The sequence below is a fragment of the Loxodonta africana genome, chromosome 4 (genome assembly GCF_030014295.1).
Source record: "Loxodonta africana isolate mLoxAfr1 chromosome 4, mLoxAfr1.hap2, whole genome shotgun sequence".
Taxonomy (NCBI): domain Eukaryota; kingdom Metazoa; phylum Chordata; class Mammalia; order Proboscidea; family Elephantidae; genus Loxodonta; species Loxodonta africana.
Genome location: NC_087345.1, coordinates 191,165,214 through 191,185,656, shown reverse-complemented (window position 1 = coordinate 191,185,656; position 20,443 = coordinate 191,165,214). Strand labels below are relative to the sequence as shown.

Here is a 20,443-nt window from a genome sequence, read left to right as displayed (position 1 = left end):
GTATCCTGTAGTAATTTAATAGCAAAAATTTTGAGATGACCTACATGCTCATCAATAAGAAATTTGCTAAATAAATTATATTGTTAAATGTACTGCTGATTTAGATGTATATTTACTGTTATGGAAACATAATTATAACACTGTCTAGTGAAAAGAACAGATAATGGGAATATGTATAGCATAATCCAATCTATATAATAATTTAAAGATATACATAACCCACTGCTGTCGAGTCGATTCCGACTCATAGCGACCCTATAGGACAGAGTAGAACTGCCCCATAGATATACATATGTGCTATTTATATTTAGAAACAACTAAAAAAGTATATACATCAAAATGTTAACTGATTTTTTTTCTGTGTGGTGAAATTTGTGAGCTTTCTTTTTGTTGATCTATATAGTCTTTCTACAAATAGCATTTCTATAATTAAATAAAAAAATTAAAAAGTATGAAAAAGTGATGTTTTTAAGAAAATTTATGTTCTAAAATAATTAATTTATTTTCCACCTTTTCTCTTATTATTTCATATTGTGGCTATTAGTTATTCTGGCTATAGCTTATCACTTTTATAATGCATACTTTATTAATTTTTATTGTACCTACATAATAATTGGAGCCTTTAAAAAAATAATAGTTGGAGAACCTCCTGGGTATGAAAATAGCCCTCAAAATGGAAAACGTTTCTTCACAGTTTTTAATTTTTCTTGTGGAGCTGTTAAACTATAGATTATACTACTGGCTTAATTTACATTCCTCTAATTCAGCGAAAATAAAAGTTTGAGAAGTAATGTGGGTATGAATACATGCAGATCCCTGAAGGTTGTAGTATTGGTAGGAAAGTGTCATAGAAAATAATGCTTGATAACTGTTATTTTTTGAAAAATAGGAAGCTGAAAAAACTAAGCATCAACTTGATTACCTCCTGAATCAAAGGAAGGAGTTACTTAAAAGTGAGCAGACTAAGACAGCCATGCAAATGGATATTAGTAAAGTAAAAGTTAAAGATTTAGATTCAGAAAATGTACCATTGGAGAAAGAAAGAAGAAAAGCACAACTTTCAGATTCAGGTGAACAAAAGACAGATGATAAAATCCAAGAGCAATCGCAGGTAAAGAAATAACTGAAATAGTACATGATGTAAGAAATTTATCTTTCATATTATTATTTATTTCATTTGTGTGTATCATTTTTAAAAATTCTGTATGCCTTTTTTCCTTTTTTTCCTTGGACTTTTGTCTTTTACCCTCTGGATATGTCAATTCATTATTATCTTGAATATCAAGCTATACATTAAATATATATTGATTTTCAATGATCATTTAAGCATCTAAGATCTGAGGGCCAGGAGGAAATAATGTCTAAAGACATTTTTCTATAAATTAATTATAAAAAATTAATAAAATTCAATATAAATGAAACACTGTGGAAAAAACTCTTTGAAAAAGACAAATATTCCAGTCAAAAAATGGGCAAACTAAATGAACAGACACTTCACCAAAGACATTCAAGTGGCCAACAGACACATGAGGAAATGCTCACAATCACTAGCCATTAGAGAAGTGGAAATGAAAACCATCTCACCCCAGCATTACTTGGACGAATCAAAAAAACAGGAAATACCAAATGTTAGAGAGGCTGCAGGGAAATTGGAATTCTTATGCACTGCTGGTGGGAATGCAAAATGATACAACAATTTTGTAAAAGAATATGGCACTTCCTTAGAAAGCTAGAAAGAGAAATACCATATGATCTAGCAATCATACTCCTGTTGCAGCATTGTTCACAACAGCAAAAAGATGGGAACAACCTAGATGCCCATCAACAGATGAATGGATAAACAAACTATGGTACATACACACAATGGAGTATCACACAAGGATAAAGAACAGTGATGAACCTGCAAAGCATCTCGTAACATGGATGAATCTGGAGGACATTATGCTGAGTAAAATAAGTCAATCACAAAAGGACAAATATTGTATGAGACCACTATTATAAAAACTCATGAAAAGGTTTACATACAAAAAGAAACAATTTTTGATGGTTACAAGGGAGGGGAAGGATGAAGATGGAAAAACACTAAATAGACAATAGATAAATGGTAACTTTGGTGAAGCCTAAGACAGTACACAATAGTGGAGAAGCCAGCACAACCTGTACAAGGCAATGTCATGGAAGCTCCACACACACATCCAAACTCCCCGAGGGACCAAACTGCTGGATTGAAGGCTATGAGGACCACGGTCCTGGGGAACATCTAGCTCAGTTGGCATAACATAGTTAATAAAGCAAAATGTTCTACATTCTACTTTGGTGTGTAGTGTCTAGGGTCTTAAAAGCCTGTGAGTGGCCACCTAAGGCACTCCACTGGTCTCACCCTTTTGGGAGCAAAGAAGAATGAAGAAAACTGAACATACAAGGGAAAGATTAGTCCAAAGGACTAATGGACCACATCTACCATGGCCTCTACCAGACTGAGCCTAGTACAGCTAGATGGTGCCTGGCTACCACAATTGAGTGCTCTGACAGGGATCACAGTAGAAAAATGTAGAACAAAATTCTAACACAAAAAAAGACCAGACTTACTGGCTTGATAGAGACTGGAGAAACCCCAAGAATATGGCTGCTGGATACCCTTTTAATGAAGTCACTCCCGAAGTTCACCCTTCAGCCAAAGATTAGACAGACCCATAAAACAAAATGAGAGTAAAGAGGCACAACAGCCCAGGGGCAAGGACTAGAAGGCAGGAGGGGACAGGAAAGCTGGTAAAAGGGAACCCAAGGTTGAGAAGGGGAGTGTTGACATGTCGTGGGGTTGTTAACCAATGTCATAAAACAATATTTGTACCAACTGTTTAATGAGAAACTAGTTTGCTCTGTAACCCTTCATCTACAGTACAATAATAAAAAAATATATATATATAAACCAAACCAAATGAAACCAAATCCATTGCTGTCAAGTCAAATCCAACTCATAGCGGCCATATAGGACAGAGCAAGTGCCCCATAGGGTTTCCACGGAACAGCTGGTGGATTCAAACTGCCAACCTTTTGGTTAGCAGCCTAGTACTTAACCACTGTGCACCAGGGCTCCTATTTATGTTATAGGAAATATCTATTTGGGAAAGTAATAGTCATTTATACTATAGGAAACATCTATTACCTTACCAAGAGCTAGTTTCTTAATGAAATCACACTTTCTAGGCCACTAGTCTCCTAACATTTTTGATTACACACTTTGATAAAGGTATTTTGAGCATGCATCCTCAATATACATATTTAAATTCATAAATTTCAAAAATTATATCATAATTTATTATATCATATTAATTATAATTACAATTTTGAAGGATTGTATTGGCAAAATATTGAACAACTCAGGAAGCATCAAAAGGAGATAGCAGGAATACACAGATTCACTGTACCAAAAAGAACTGGTTGACATTGAATCATTTCAGGAGCTAGCATGTGATCAAGAACTGATGGTAGTGAAAGAAGTCCAAGCTGGGCTGAAGTCATTGAAGAAAAACAAGCCTCCAGGAATTGACGGAATACCAACTGAGACGTATCAACAAACAGATGCAGTGCTGGAGACACTCACTTGTCTACGCCAAGATACTTGGAAGACAGCTACCTGGCCAACCAAGTGGAAACCAAACCAAAACCAAACCCGTTGCCGTTGAGTCAATTCTGCCTGTAGAACTGCCCCATATGGTTTCCAAGGAGTGCCTGGTGCATTTGAATTGCTGACCTTCTGGTTAGGAACTGTAGCACTTAACCACTACACCACCAGGGTTTCCTAACCAAGTGGAAGAGATCCATATATGTGCCCATTCCAAAGAAAGATGATCCAACAGAATGTGGAAATTATTGAACAATAACATTAATATCACATGCAAGTAAAATTTTCCTGAAGACAATTAAAAAATGGTTGCAGCAGCACATCGACACGGAACTGCCAGAAATTCAAGCCAGATTCGGTAGAGGACATAGAATAAATGAGGGATGTCATTGCCGGTGTGAGATGGATCTTGGCTGAAAGTACAGAATACTAGAAAGATGTTTACCTGTGTTCTATTGGCTATGCAAAAGCATTTGACTGTGTGGATCGTAACAAATTATGGATAGCATTGTGAAGAATGGTAATTCTAGTACACTTAACTGTGCTCATGAGGAACCTGTACACAGACAAAGAGGCAGTCGTTCAAACAGAACGAGGGGATACTGCATCGTTTAAAATCAGGAAAGGTGTGTGTCAGGGTTGTATCCTTTCACCATACTTATTCGATCTGTATGCTGAGCAAATTATTCAAGAAGCTGGCCTATATGAAGAAGAATGTGGCACCAGGATTGGTGGAAGACTCCTTAACAACCTGTGATATACAGATGACACAACCTTGCTTTCTCAAGGGGAAGAGGACTTGAAGCACTTACTGATGAAGGTCAAAGACCGCAGGCTGCAGTATGGATTGGATCTCATCATAAAGAAAACAAAAATCCTTACAACTGGATCGATCAAGCAACATCGTGATAAATGGAGAAAATACTGAAGTTGTCAAGGATTTCATTTTACTTGGAACCACAATCAGCATCCATGGAAACAGCAATTAAAAAATTGAATGACATTAGGCAAATCTGCTGCAAAAGAACTCTTTAAAATGTTGAAAAGCAAAGGTGTCACTTTGAGGACTAAAGTGGGTCTCAACCAAACAATGGTATTTTCAGTCACCTTGTATGTATGCGCAAGCTGGACAACGAATAAGGAAGACTGAAGAATTAATGCCTTTGAATTATGGTGTTGGTGAAGAATATTGAATATACCATGGAGTGCCAGAAGAATGAACAGTTCTGTCTCGGAAGAAGTACAGGCAGAGGGCTCCTTGGATGAGAGGATGGTGAGACTTTATCTCACATATTTTGGATGTTATCAGGAGGAACCAGTCACTGGAGAAGGACATCATGTTTGATAAGGCAGATGGTCAGTGAAAAAAATAAAGACTGTCCATGAGATAGATTGATACAGTGGCTGCAACAATGGGCTTAAACACAGCAACAATTGTAAGGATGGCCCAGGACTGAGTAGTTCTGTCGTACGTAGGGTCGCTATGAGTCGGAACTGACTCAACGACACCTAAGAACAACAACAATAATCAATATAATATGGTATTAATTTTAAATTCTTCAAAAAGAATATTAAAAAGGATTATATAACTGTGTGATAGATAAGTTTAAAACAAATTTTATTTACTAACAGCGTAAAGCCCTCTTCGTTCTTATTTAGAAATAAGAATAATAATTTTATTTTTTTTCTGTACTCCAAAGGATGGAAGATGGCACCAGCTCCTCTTCTTTAATGTCTCTTTCAGTGCCAAAATGGCTTTTTTGATACCTTAACCTTACAAAGTTGTCATATTGAAAAATTTCTTCGAATGATATTTTTTTCAAAATAGTATAAGCTTTATGTGCATACTTAGTGTAATTAAATTTACTATTATCTTTATCACAGATCCCACTGCTCCAAAGTGGAAACCTAATTGAAGAAAGGTAAAAAAAAAAAAAAAAAAAAAAAAAAAAAAATTTTTTTTAATTTATTCTGTCGTCTTCTAGTATTTATCAGTTCACATACGTATGTGGTGAAAGTAGCCAATCTAAATTCAGTATCATAAAACTACTTGATTTATTCCTTTGCTCACAATATTGCATTCTTATCTTTGAAACTAATTTCAGATGGTAAAATGTTGGAAACTTTAAATGTTGTCAAAGATAGAAGAGTTTGGATGCAGTCAAAATTCAAAACTTTTAAGTGAAAAATTAAAATTAAATGGTTTCAAGCCCACTGCCTTTCTGACAGAAGCAACTGTATTTCCGGATAGTGAGGAAGTGACCCTTATTTTGAATTGTTAGCTATCGTCATTGAGAGACATGGCCTAGATACAGAAAACAAGTCACTTTATTTTTAATTTTTACCTTTCATTTTTGCTCGATCACTTATACGTATGTACGTGCACATAAATACTTAGATTGTTTGATTCATTCAATTAAATCTTTTAGCTTTCACTAGGGAATGAATCTGTTTGATAGCATATTGTGAGTGATTCACAAACCTACACACAAACCGGTCAGGAAACTAAACTGCAGCCGGATGTATTAGTGGGGCAGCAAATCTAACCAGTGAGAGGTGGCTGTCCAGTAAAGGTAAACTCTGTCGACAAGTCAGTCATTGACTTGAATTATTTAGAATTCAAGTGTAAAGTACATCAGGCACTTATTTCTTAATTATACAGAGCTTAATTTCTAAATTTTGGCTTTGATTACCACACAGAAAAAGAGGAAAGAATTACCTAGAAGTCTGCATTTCTAGACCTCATTCCCATTTTTAATATTTCTAGATTACAGACCCAGATGAATTAGCAAGAATTAGGTAATAAATATAACAATTAATGGCCAAATATTTTGAAAAGGTCCATTTTAGTGTCTTTAGTGATTACTTGTATTTTTAAAAGTATATATTTTTAATACCTCAAGAGAAAATTTGATATTATTTGTTGCTTTGCAGACTTATGGGTAGATGTCTTATTATTTGTATACATTGTAAATATGTTAGTCAGCATTATGAATATTTTAGAAGTGTAAGAAAAATTATATTAATAATTATCTTCAACTTTAAAGGAAATTTAACCATGCTGAGAACTGTGTAGAAATAGAAACAAAGCATGCTAAGATTATGGTGGAGCATGGCATACTACTATGGTCTTTCTAGGGAAACATGGTGAAGTTTAAGCTATGAAAGTGCTGAAGGAGAACGCCAGCAATTTGTTTATCACCCTAAAGAACATGGGTTGGTAGCTTTTGAAGTTATAAAGTTATTTTATATCGAACATTTAGTTGCTGCTGATGAATTTGATAGTCTCTTTAGATACTTTACGAAGCTCAAAAATTAGAAACACTAACTGAAAAAGTATTCAAAGAGATAGTCTCTATGAAGACTGTCTAATCTTCATACTACACTCTGTGAAGCCGTAGTAAGGCAGTCTCAGTTACTTTTCATGAATCTTTGGAAAAACCTTGAAGAGGGAGTATGATAGTATTACAGGGAGTTACTGCCCCTTGCAGCCCCATCCTTGGTTGGTAAATCACAGTTGAAAGTGATGATGGAAAGTGGTAGACTGAAAGTTGAGTTGGCTGGGGAACAGCAGACTGGAGGGTGGTAGGGAATACAGGACATAAGGACCAGAAAAAATAATGAATATCAAATAATTCCTCTTAAATGACTCCTAAAAATGTTGATTGATAAATGTTTACATTCCTTAACTTCAGGAGGAAGATTATTTCAATTCAGTTTAGTTGAAATTAGGAAACATGGACTGAGTGCCTACACCCCATAATATCTAGCAAGGTACTGTGCTAGGTATTATGGGGTGTGGGTACAAAGATGACAATACCTGCTACTTTCCCTCAATGTGTTCATGGTCTAGTAAGGCAGACAAGACATGTACAAAAATAAATTCACCATAGTATAATGCAAAAGGAAGGAGCCCTGGTGATGCAGTGGTTAAGCACTCAGCTGCTAACTGAAAGGCCAGTTGTTTGAACCCACCAGCCATTTTGCAGGAGAATGATGTGGCAATCTGCTCTGTAAATTTACAACCTTGGGAACCCTATGGGGCAGTTCTACTCCGTCCTGTGGTGTTGTTATGGGTTGGAATCCACTCGACAGCAATGGGTATAATGCAGAAGATGCATTCTATAAAATGTTGTCAAGAAGCTGCATCAAGAAAAGGAGGAAATATTATTCCTGGCTGGATTGGGAGTTATACAGCATTTGATTTAAGAAAGACAGATGGGTTGTATTTTAACAGAGGGCTGTTTAAACGATATTCCAGGTGGACAGAGTAGTCAAAACAAAGGCAAGCTGTCTAGAATCTGCATACTGTGCTCAGAGAAAGATGGTAATTCATTTTGTTTGGAGTCTAGACTGAAAAGAAAAATGGGAGATATGGCATGAAAAAGGGTGTCTCAGCTTCTTAGGTTTATAGAATTTCCCTTAACAGCTTTAGATTAAATATTGCTAAACATAATAAAAATTTCAAATTATTAAGCACGATGGCACAATATCATTCATCAACCTTCATTTTGGGTTACTTCTTAGATCCTAATAGAATTTCTGAAATACTTTGGAAAAGTCTCCCAAACCTTCAGAGAGTGGATGGGAGCGAAGGAGACCCTACCTGAACAGACACATGGTATTGCTTACAATAAAGTACAATTTTTTTTTTCTCTTTACAACATTTAGCAATTTATTTTGGCTTAGGGAATGAGTTAGTGGAAAATACCTAAACACAAATAGATTTTTAATACTTTAGCGTTTCACATCATGTATTGTTAGCTTTTTATAAATGTTTTACAGCATTGAAATTCATACATTTTAGGAATGAAAATGTAAACTATTTCTTGGTGTTTTTAAAAAGTTGGACATCCAAACTACTTCTTTCTAAATCCTGTATTTATTTTTGTTTAGGACTTCTTTTCCCAAAAATACTCAGGTTTGTTATAAAGCACAAAAGCGTCTTTTTAAGAAAGGAAGAATATTAACATATGTCCATTTTTTTCTCCATGGATTAGATGATAAACCATGAAATTCAGTCATTCATTCACTCACCAAACTCATTCATTCAACAAATATTTTTCATCTTTATATGCCAGGTACTCTTCTAGACATTGGGGTTTTGTTGATGAATAAGACAGATAAGGTTCTTTCTCTTGTGGAGCTTAAATTATAGTGGGAGAGACAGACAGTAAATAAGTAAAAATAAATGAACAAGATCATTTTAGACAGCAATAAATGAAAATAATAGAACTTCCTATCTGGTAGGGAAGAAGCCCTGGTGGCACAGTGGTTAACTGCTTGGCTGCTGACCAAAAAGACAGTAGTTTGAATCCATCAGCTGCTCCATGGGAGAAAGATGTGGCAGCATGTTTCCATAATGATTACAACCTTGGAAACCCTATTGGGCAGCTCTACCCTGTCCTATAAGGTCATTATGAGTTGGAATCAACTCAACGGCAATGGGTTTAGTTTGGTTTTGGGTATCTGACAGGGAGTCACAGGGGGAGGATAATTTAGATTGGTGGGGCAGGGGCAGAGGAAGTATTATCTGTCAAGAAAAGGGATTATCTAATTATGAAATAAAAAAGCTTATAAAATATTTTCTCTTTATATTTTTTATCAGAAGAAATTTATACAAATGAAAATTTACCTTATTAAAAACTTGAAAGATTTCTTAATTTCCTCAGTTAAATGTTTTTTAAGGCGTATATAAATAGTAACACAAAATGTAGGCATGAGGTAGATTTTATAGAGGAAACCTTACAATCTAAGAAGCACTATAGGGTACATAATTCCCCAAGCAATACTGATTATGTAGAGAGATGTGCTTACACTAGGCACAGCTGGATTCATCATGGATAGTGCTCAAGAGTGGGACTCTCTCCTCACCTAAAACTTCATACAATTATAGAGGAATGGGAGGGAGTAGAGAACATGTAGTCAACCATCTAACAGTGAAAGCTTCTCGGTTGGGGCAATGACCTTGTTAGAAAAAAGGATCATCTGGGGGGAGTAGGCACTTTATGTACAAGCATTTCTACTATCAGCGAGAGACCTTGCTCTTTTTCAGTTGAACAGTTCTGGTGAGCCAGCTGTGTCAAATCACCGAAAGGGGGAAGGCAGAGAGCCAGAAACAGAAATTTGTCTCTTTGTCCACCCCTTGTTTTTGGAGGCTCAATAATATGAGTCTCTACAACAACTCTGGCTGACACCTGGTCCTGATCATAGCGATTTCCACAGTATTGCCTAGGAGAGGAATATCAATAAGGTCCCCAAGTAGGTTAGGTAATGGTGCGGAATCAGCTTTCTGGTAAATTCTTAACATCAGTTACTGTCTGGCGAGCCATAGAAGACTGTTTAGAAATGTCAGTTCAATATCTGCAATGAGAAGGAGAAAGTTATACATCATTTCCGTTAACACCATTCCTCCAATCATTTCCCAAGGTTAGACATGCTCGTACCTGATCAATTGAGGTTTGTTATTCCGCTCAGGAAATGGTCCGGATTGTCCTTTTTCTGGAGTGATAAATTAAGCAGGGGATCTCAAAGTCACAGATTTGTTATCATAGGTCATCTGCAAGTCTGAAGCAGATGCCTGCAGAACCATCTGATGCAAAGGCAATGCTCTTCTTTTACATGAGCAGTATAATCTTTCCACACAGGCACTGAGGTCAAAGCAGAGGGTGAATTAAAAAGGGGGGGGAATGCATTATTCCTCTTGAAATTCTCTTGCTCCCTACTCGCTAACTCCTAGTTGGAGTTCAAGCATGGGAGAGGAGCCCTTGCAGGATGTGGCAGCCTGTAACTTGTAAACAACAAAGGAAAGCTGGACCAGCCAGCACAGTGGAAGTTTTTTTTTTTTTTTTTAAGAGCCTGGCCTAGATGGCAAGTAGAATAAGCTTGGTGGGCAACAGTGGCTTCTGTGTCTTCTACATGAATTTCTTAGGCATCCTCTTCCTTCATAGTGGGATGGTTTGAACATGAACTCAGGTCTATAGTAGAGATGATGGTCACACATTCTTGAATTTTTCGTATGAGATTCTTTCCTTTAGATTCAGTTCCTTCTTGTGTAGACACATGAAAAAAAAGGGATTGATTTTGTGACTAAGTTGTTGTACCTATTTTTTTTGGGCAGAGGGTGGCTAAGAAAACTCTTTAATATTCCTGTCCTGGGTGGTCCAGTGGCCTTGACCATGTAACTAGGCCATTAACAATGGCTCATGAGTCTGTGTAAAAGTATAATTCAGTCAGACTCAAGAGAGTGTGCCTGAAATTCACCCAATTCTGCAGAATGCCCAGTGCCATGATGATAATTTTGCTGTCATTACGGTGAATGAAACAGCACTCCTTTAGATTTTATGACCTTAAAGAGGGACTGATCCATTTATGAATCGTACTCTGTTGTCACGTGGAATCTTGTAGGCAAGGGCTTTACTGAGTCCCACGGATTTGGTCAAAATGGGATGATAGGCATATCTATGCCTAGTGAGTATGAAGTTGTTTAGCTGAGGTCTTAAGGGCCAGGGTTGACCCGACTGGATGTGCTATTTCTCCCCTTCAGTGTAATTTTCTTTGGTTTATACTACTTCCTAAGACTTTGGTTCAGAAAAGACCTATCACAGCTTTTGAATGTTTGTTTGAAGTGTGAGAAAATCTGCCCCATTATGGACTTGTGATAGGCAAGCAGTCATTGCTCAAAGGAGGCATGTGCCACTCAGCAGCAGGAGAAAGTAACTGAGTCTAAACACCCAGAGGCAGACAAATAAAGCTTGAAGTACTGTTGCCAAAGGAGTTCTTGGGTGATGCAAATGGTTGATGGGCTCCATCGCTAACCAAAAAGTTGTAGGCTTGAGTCCACCAAGGGGTGCCTTGAAAGAAAGGCTTGATGATCTACTCCTGAAAAATCGGCCATTGACTTGGGTGGCAGCTGTTTTTGTTTGTTTGTTTGTTTGTTTGTTTATTGTTGTTGAAAGCTCCAGTCAGCCAAAGGTTAGTTGCAGGTACCTATAATTCCATAAGTCTGAGGGATCTAAAGATAAACCTTGTTTTTATGATGCCTGGTCTTCTTCCAAGTCTTCTTAATGTAGGGATTTCCATTTAAAGTTAGTTACCTTGATACAGATGTTCTGAGGTATCATCAGTGGGATCGCACCAGTATCTGAAGAGGACAGTTCTTTGTAGGTAGAGGCTGCAGGGCCAATATTTTTTTTTTCTTTAAAGAGTATACAATACCTCTTTCTGATGCTATCTAAACGACCCCTTCTTCAGAATGAATTTGAATGGTGGGACCCTGGATTATGTTTTTATTTAAAGTATCTTTAACCAGATGTGCCTGGAAAACATGCAGTATTTCTTCAGTCCTGACCACTATCAGGCTGTCTTCAATATAATAGAATGTCTAGAGATTACTAGCGATTCATATTGAGCTGGGTTTCGTCTCATCCATTGAAAATGTATGACAGGATTTCAGATACCCCCCTGAAAGGCTAGTAAAAACATATTGTGCGTCTTGCCAAGTCTTTGGCTGCATACACGTGTCAGTAGTGGTGGCGGTTTATTCAGTAACTGCTGTAATGGCGGAGACTGGGGGGAGGACCTGTACAGCGGTTTTTTTTTTTCTTCTTCTTCTTGTTTAAGCTTCAGTAATTAATATACTAGAGGTGCCCAATGTTTTTTTTTTTTTAAACTGGACTCCATAGCCACCCCAGGTTCATCATACCCCACTCCTTCATCCTTCATTTTCCCAAACAATGCTTTCTTCATTCTTCAGCGTGTTTGGGTAATTCTAGTGACTTCCATTTCTGACACCAACCATGTCAGGGCATGGGGATGATCCCCAGGTTTGATTATTTGTTAGGGGGACTCACAGGACTCAGCATATAGTCATTGTCATGGCTGTGATTTATTACAATGAAAGGATACAAATCAAAATCAGCAAATGAAAAGGGTGCATGGGGCAGCCTCCAGACATGCTTAATTCCTCCAGCAACGAATTGTGACAACACCGTGAAAGGTTGTCTACCAGGGAAGCTCCTTAGAGACTGAATACCCAAGGTTTTTATTGTGGGCTGGTAAGGTAGCAACCCCTTGCTTAACATGAACCACAATTCTAGATTCCTAGAAGGAAGAAAAAAGTTCAGTGTAAACCACATTGACTATACAGCTTAGGCACAGTGGGCCATTTATTAGTTCTGGGAATGATGGGAACCCTCTTGAAATCCAGATTCCCGGATGCCAGCCAAGAACCAGCCTCGCAAGCAAGCTTGTCTTTTCTTTTACTGTACTTTTATTTTTATTTATTTTTAATTTTTCTAAATTGTGCTTTTGCTGAAGGTTTATAGAACAAACTAGTTTCTCTTCAAAAAGTTAGTACACACATTGTTCTATGACATTGGTTAACAACCCAACGACATGTCAACACTCTCTCTTCTCAACCCTGGGTTCCCTATTACCAGCTTCCCTGTTCCCTCCTGCCTTCCAGTCCCGGTGCACCTGTTTAGTCTTGTTTTGTTCCATGGGCCTGTTCAAATTTTGGCTGAAGGGTGAACCTCAGGAGTGACCTCATTACTGAGTTGAAAGGGTGTCTGGGGGCCATAATCAGGGTTTCTCCCGTCTCTGTCAGGCCAGCAAGTCTAGTCTTTCTTTTTGAGTTAGTATTTTGTTCTACATTTTTCTTCAGCTCTGTCCAGGACCCTCTTGTGATCCCTGTCAGAACAGTCAATGGTCGTAGCCGGGCACTGTCTAGTTGTACTGGACTCAGTCTGGTGGAGGCCATGGTAGGTGTGGTCCATTAGTTCTTTGGACTAGTCTTTCCTTTGTACCTTTAGTTTTCTTCATTCTTCCTTGCTCCCAAAGGGGCGACACTAGTGGACTATCCTAGATGGCTGCTCACAACCTTTTAAGACCCCAGATGCTACTGACCAAAGTAGAATGTAGAGCATATTCTTTATAAACTATGTTATGGCAATTGAGCTAGATGTTCCCCAAGACCATGATCCCCACAGCCCTCAGTCCAGCTGTTTGGTCCCTCAGGGAGTTTGGATGTGTCCATGGAGCTACCGTGACCTTACCTTGTACAGGTTGTGCTGGCTTCCCCAGTATTGTGTACTGTCTTACCCTTCACCAAAATTTCTACTTATCTATTGTCTAGTAAGTGTTTTTCTATTCCCATTCCTCGCTTTACTTGTAACCATCAAAGATTGTTTCTTTTTGTGTGTAAACCATTTCATGAGTTTTTACAGTAGTGGTCTCATACAGTGTTTGTCCTTTTGTGATTGACTTATCTCCCTCAGCATAATGCCCTCCAGATGCATCCATGTTATGAGATGCTTCACAGATTCATCATTGTTGTTTATCGTTGCATAATGGCCCATTGTGTGTATGTACCACAGTTTGTTTATCCATTCATCTGTTGATGGGCATCTGGGTTGTTTCCATCTTTTTGTTAATGTGAACAATGCTGCAGTGAACATGGGTGTGCATATGTTGATTTGAGTGGGATTGCTGGATCATATGGTATTTCTATTTCTAACTTTCTAAGGAGTGGTTGTATCATTTTGCATTCCCACCAGCAGTGCATAAGAATTCCAATCTCCCCACAGCCTCTCCAACATTTATTTCCTGTTTTTTTGATTCATGCCAGTAATGCTGGGATGAGATGCTATCTCATTGTGGTTTTGATTTGCATTTCTAATGGCTAGTGATCGCGAGCATTTCCTCATGTGTCTGTTGGCCACTTGAATGTCTTTGGTGAAGTGTCTGTTCATTTCCTTTGCCCATTTTTTAATTGGATTATTTTTCTTTTTCTTGTAGAGGTATTGGATTTTCTTGTAGATTTTAGAGATTAGACTTTTGTCTGATTTGTAATAGCCAATTTTTTTTTTTTCCCAGAGTGTAGGTTCTCTTTTTACTCTTTTGGTGAAGTCTTCTGATAAGCATAAGTGTTTAATTTTTAGAAGATTTCAGTTATCTAGCTTATTCTCTGGATCTCTTGTGTTGTTGGTTGTGGTTTGTATCCTGTTAATGCCATGTGTTACGACCTCTAGCTGTGATCCTAATTTTTTCTTCTATGAACTTCATAGTTTTTGGCTTTATATTTAGGTCTTTGATTTGTTTTGAGTTAGTTTTGGTATATGGTGTGAGGTATGGGTCCTGTTTCAATTTTTTGCAGATGGACATCCAGTTTTGCTAGCATCATTTGTTAAAAAGGCTGTCTTTCCCCCATTTGATGGACTTTGGGCCTTTGTTGAAGATCAGGTGAACTTACGTGGATGGATGTACATCTGGGCTCTCAAATCTGTTTCATCGGTCAATGTATCTGTCATTGTACCAGTGCCAGGCTGTTTTGACTACCGTAGCTGTACAGTAGGTTCTGAGGTCAGGTAGTGGGAGTCCTACTTTATTCTTCTTCTTCAGTAGTGCTTTACTTATCTGGGGCTTCTTCCCTTGCCATATAAGGTTAATGATAAGTTTTTTCCATCTCTTTAAAGAATGTTGTTGGTATTTGCAACAGGATTACATTGTGTTTGTAAATCACTTTGGGTAGAGTTATTATTTTCACAATGTTGAATCTACCTATTCATGAGCATGGTATGTTTATCTTGTATCCTGCTACTCTGCTGAATCTATTAGTTCTAGTAGTTTTCTCTTGGAGTCTTTTGGGCACTCTATGTATAGTATCATATCATTTGCAAATAGGGACATTTTAACTTCTTCATTACCAATTTGGATGTCTTTTATTTCTGTTTCTTACCTTATTGCTCTATCTAGGACTTCCAACACAATGTTAAATAGGAGCGGTGATAAAGGGCATCCTTGTCTTGTTCCTGTTTCAAGGGGAATGCTTTCAGCCTCTTTCCATTAAGAATGATGTTGGCCATTGGTTTTACATATATGCCCTTTATTATGTTGAGAAATTTCCCTTCTATACCTATTTTATTGAGAGTTTTTATCAGGAATGGGTGTTGGACTTGGTCGAATGCCTTTTCTGTGCCTATTGAGGTGATCAAGTGATTCTTTTCTTTCCTTTTATTTATGTGGTGCATTACATTGATTGTTTTTCTAATGTCACACCATCCTTGCAGACCTGGTATGAATCCTACTTGGTCATAGTGTATTATGTTTTTGATATGATGTTGAATTCTATTGACTAGAATTTTGTTGAGAATTTTTGCATCTATAGTCATGAAAGATATTGGTCTGTAATTTTTTTTTTTGTGGTGTCTTTGCCTGGTTTTGGAAACCCTGGTGGCATAGTGGTTAAGTGCTACGGCTGCTAACAAAAGGGTCGGCAGTTTGAATCTGCCAGGTGCTCCTTGGAAACTCTGTGGGGCAGCTCTACTCTGTCATGTAGGGTCGCTATGAGTCGGAATCGACTCGACTGCACTGGGTTTGGTGTTTTTGGTTTGGTTTGCCCACCTGTGGTCTCAGGGTTATGCTGGCTTCATAGGATGATTTCGGAAGTATCGCTTCCTTTTCCATGTTCTTTTCTATGTAGCTTCAGTAGTACTGCTGTAAGCTCTTCTCTGAATGTTTGGTAGAATTCTCCGGTAAAGCCACCTGGGCCAGGCCTTTTTTTTGTTGGGAGTTTTTAAAATTACCTTTTCAATCTCTTCTCTTGTTATGGGTCTGTTCAGATTTTCAATATCATTTTGTGTTAGTTTGGGTAGGTAGTGTGTTTCTAGAAATCTGTCCACTTCTTCTAGATTTTCAAATTTGTTGGACTATATTTTTTCATAATACTCTGTTTTGATCCTTTTTATTTCAGTTGCGTCTGTTGGAATGTCCTCCATGTTATTTTTTATTGGGGTTGTTTGCGTCCTGTCTTGTTTTTCTTTTGTCAGTTTGGCAAGTGGTTTGTCAATTTTGTTCATCCTTTCAAAGAACTAACTTTTGGTTTTGTTGATTCTTTCTATAGTTTTTCTGTTCTCTATTTCATTTATTTCTGCTCTGGTCTTTATTATTTTCTTTCTTCTGGTAGATATGGGCTTCTTTTGCTGTTCTCTTTCTATTTGTTCAAGTTGTGTAGCTAATATTTTGATTTTGCCCCTTTCTTCTTTTTTGATGTGTGCATCTATTGCTATAAAGTGACCTCTGAGGACTGCCTTTGCTATGTCCTAAAGGATTTGGTATGATGTGTTTTCATTCTCGTTTGATTCTAGGAATTTTTTTATTCCATCTCTGATTTCACATGTTACCCAGTGGTTTTGAGCAGGGTGTTATTCAGTTTTCATGTCATTGATTTCTTTCCTTACTCTTACCAACAGTTAATTTGTACTTTGATGGCATTGTGGTCAGAGAAGATACTTTGTATTACCTCAATGTTTTGGATTTTGTTGATGGTTGCTCTGTGGCCTAAGATGTGATCTATTCTGGAGAATGTTCCATGTGCACTGGAAAAGAATGTGTACTTTGCTGCTGTTGGGTGAATGTTCTATATATGTCTATGAGGTCAAGTTGGCTGATTGTGCTCTTTAGTTCTTCTGTATCTTTGTTGAGCTTCTTTCTAGATGTTCTGTCCTTTACTGAGAGGGTGTGTTGAAGTCTCCTACTATTATTGTGGAACTGTCAATTTCTCTTTTCAGAGCTGTTATAGTTTGTTTTATATATTTTGGAGCCTTGTCTTTGGGTGCGTAGGTGTTACGGTTAAGTCTTCATGATGGATCCTCCCTTTAATCATTATACAGTGCCCTTCTTTGTCTTTTATGGTGGGTTTTGTTTTAAAGTCTATTTTATCTGAGATTAGTATTGCCACTCCTGCTCTTTTTTGGTAGTTATTTGCTTGATATATTTTTTTCCGTCCTTTGAGTTTTAATAAATTCATGTCTTTTTTCCTAAGCTGTGTCTCTCGTAGACAGCATATTGATGGATCCTGTTTTTTGTCCATTTCGTTACTCTCTGTCTCTTTAAGGGTGCATTAAGCCATTTACATTCAGTGTCATTATTGATAGGTGTGAGTTTATTGCTATCGTTTTGTAATGCTTTTTTTGTGGTGCTAACATTTTCTTTGTTCTTCTTACTCTCCTGTGCTAGTTCCTTTTGCTTGTGGAATTCTTTTTCATTTCTTTTGTTTTTGTAGGTTGTGTTTTTAAAGAGTCTTTATGTTTCGCTTCTTTATTTTGATGAGTAGGTTTGTTGATTTTCTTTGTGGTTACATTGAAATTTACCCTTATCTTCCTAGTTTCAAACCAGTCTATTATTTTCTTGGTATCACCTTGCCTTCCTCTCCATTAGAAAGTTCTGTACCTTCACTGTTTATTCCCTCTTTTATTGTTCTGACATTGTTGTCATTTACAATAATTCTTTTGGTTTTGGATAGTCCTTGAGAGTTCATTTCCTGCATTGGTATCTGGCTGGTACAATCGTGCATCCTAGATTCAGGCTGTGGTCTGATGTTGTTTGTTCTCATATCGAATAACCCCCTTTAATAATTCTTGTAAATCTGGTTTGTTTTTTTACATATTCCCTTAATTTCTGCTTATCTGGAAATGTCCTAATTTCACCATCATATTTGAAGAAAGTTTTGTAGGATATAGTATTCTTGGTTGGTGCTTTTTTCTTCAAGTTTTTATGTATGTCATCCTGTTGCATTCTTGCCTGCATGGTTTCTGCCGAATAATCAGAACTTAGTCTCATTGTTTCTCCTCTGTATGTGACTTTTTGTTTTTCTTGAGCTACTCTCAGGATTTTTCTTTGCTTTGGTTTTAGTGAGTATGAGAGTATGATTATATGCCTTGGTGTTTTCCTTTTGGGGCATATCCTATATGGGGTTAGTTGAGCTTCCTGGATGGTCAGATTATCATGCTATTAGGGAAGTTTTCTGTCAGCAATTCTTCAGTGATCCTCTCTGTGTTTTCCATTTTCTCTCCCTGCTCTGCAATTCCAGTCACTTGCAAATTTGCAAACAAGCTTTTCTAGGGGTAGTAATCTCAGGCCTGCTGTACTTCTTTTCAGCACATTTACTTTTTTTAAAAAAATAAAGAGCTGCAGCTACCTACTTACAACCTCATGGCTCCAGATTTTTTCATTTATACCATATGCACTGCTCCATAGTTCCAAGAAATCTTGCCATTTCTAGACTTCAGTGGTCTAGGGACAATATGGCTATTCCACCTACAATGAGGTTATTGTGCCCCATAACTATGTGGTTGCCTGGGCTGTAGCAATTATAACTATCCCTTCTCTGGGGCTTTGTGTCTGTGTACAATATGTTGTTAGTTGCTGTCAAGTCAGCTCTGACTCATAGTTACATTATGTATAACAGAATGAAATGTTGCCTGGTTCTGCACCATCTTCATGATTGTTGGTATGTTTGAATCCATTGTTTTGGCTAGTGTGTCAGTCCATCTCCTGTAGGTCCTTGCTCATTTTTGCTGACCCTCTACTTTACCAGTAGAGTCACCAAGCTAGTGGGTATTCTAACTTAGTAATTTCCTTGGTGTTAAGACTTCTAGTGGGGTTGATTCCCACCTGAGTGGTGGTCCAATCAAAGTCTTGCTGTTTTCAAAAACTGTAATATCCAGATGAGTTATCTACCATGAGCTAAACATAACAAGGTATACTGAGAAAATTTTATAAGTAGCAGCAGAGCACATATAATGTCTCAAGCTCTCATTATCTTGCATAAGGATGCTTGGGCTAGAGACAGCTGGATGGACAATGGAAAATGCTCTATCCTAGCCACATACTAGTTTATATGTTTATGGAGAAATTGGGATGGTATAGGCAACAAACAGGTGATTCTGGAACTATGAAGTTTCCCCATCAGTGGGAAATGAACTTCTTGGAAAAAGAGCACCTGGAGGGAGTTCATATTCTGACATTGCAGGTATCAGGGAAAGACCTTCAGAGTCTGCCAAGCAACCAAATGAAGAAGGAACATACCACTGGGGCCATTCAGGAGAAAACATGTTTATCATCCTCAGTAACTAACAGTTTGGTTTTTCTAGTGTTAGAAGAGCTTTCCTGTTGTTCTATGAATATCCTTATATTGTAGTTTAAGTTGTATTTGTAATTGTTTCTATAATAACATTGTCAGTGGAGCTAAATGCAGCTAGTCAACATTTTCATGTAAGCATTATTTACTCATACACACACACTATTGCTAAGTTGTCCATCAGCTTTATTTTCTTCAGATGGAATAATTTAAAGTATTTCAAACTTTCGTTTTTCCAGGATCTTAATCATCTTGGGTTTTTACTGAATTTCTAAAGATTAGATTTTGTCTTAGTTGAGGAGCCTAAAACAGGTTGTTATGAAGAATTTTATCCATGATAATTGTATTTTTAAAAAACTATCAAAATAGTTATGAAAAATTTTTACTGTTATTTTTACATTCCTATATTGTCTTCCACAACCATAAAGGATCACTGCAGAGGTCCTTTACTGAAAATTTCCTATAAAGTTAATTTTTAGAATGATTTTTGGATTGTACTCTATTGCACACTTTGAATCTTAGATCTTCTTTTCCCTTGCATATAGAAATGTGTTCCGCATCTTGTATTACTGCAGATAAGAATATCAAATCCATTCTCTTCTATGTTTGCACTGATAATTAAAAGTGCAGTGTGTACATCAATAATTTCAAGAGTTTGCTTTTTGAAGGAGGGTGTTCCTGGAAAAAAAAAAAAGTCTTGCAAAACAAAAACAACAAAAAAAGGTTAAAAACAGAGTGGGTAGAGCAGCTATTCGATGGTGATTTTCTGTTTTGCCTTGATGACATGCTGTATGAAGAAGCATTATGAGGTGTCCATGGTGATATGCATAAAAGAGTGTTATTTACTTGGTGGGAAAAGGGTGAAATGCTCAGATCATCAGCATTCGCAAATGCTTTTG

General features: G+C 37.2%; 1 protein-coding gene across 1 annotated transcript in view; it reads left to right on the top strand.

Moving 5' to 3' along the window:
- Positions 1–20,443, top strand: part of CCDC7 (coiled-coil domain containing 7) — a 415,568-nt gene that overhangs the window by 114,355 nt on the left and 280,770 nt on the right. Inside the window, exons 15-16 of the mRNA XM_064285199.1 lie at positions 890–1,111; positions 5,510–5,547. Coding sequence (XP_064141269.1) covers positions 890–1,111; positions 5,510–5,547 — 260 coding nt within the window. The remainder of the gene's footprint in view (positions 1–889; positions 1,112–5,509; positions 5,548–20,443) is intronic.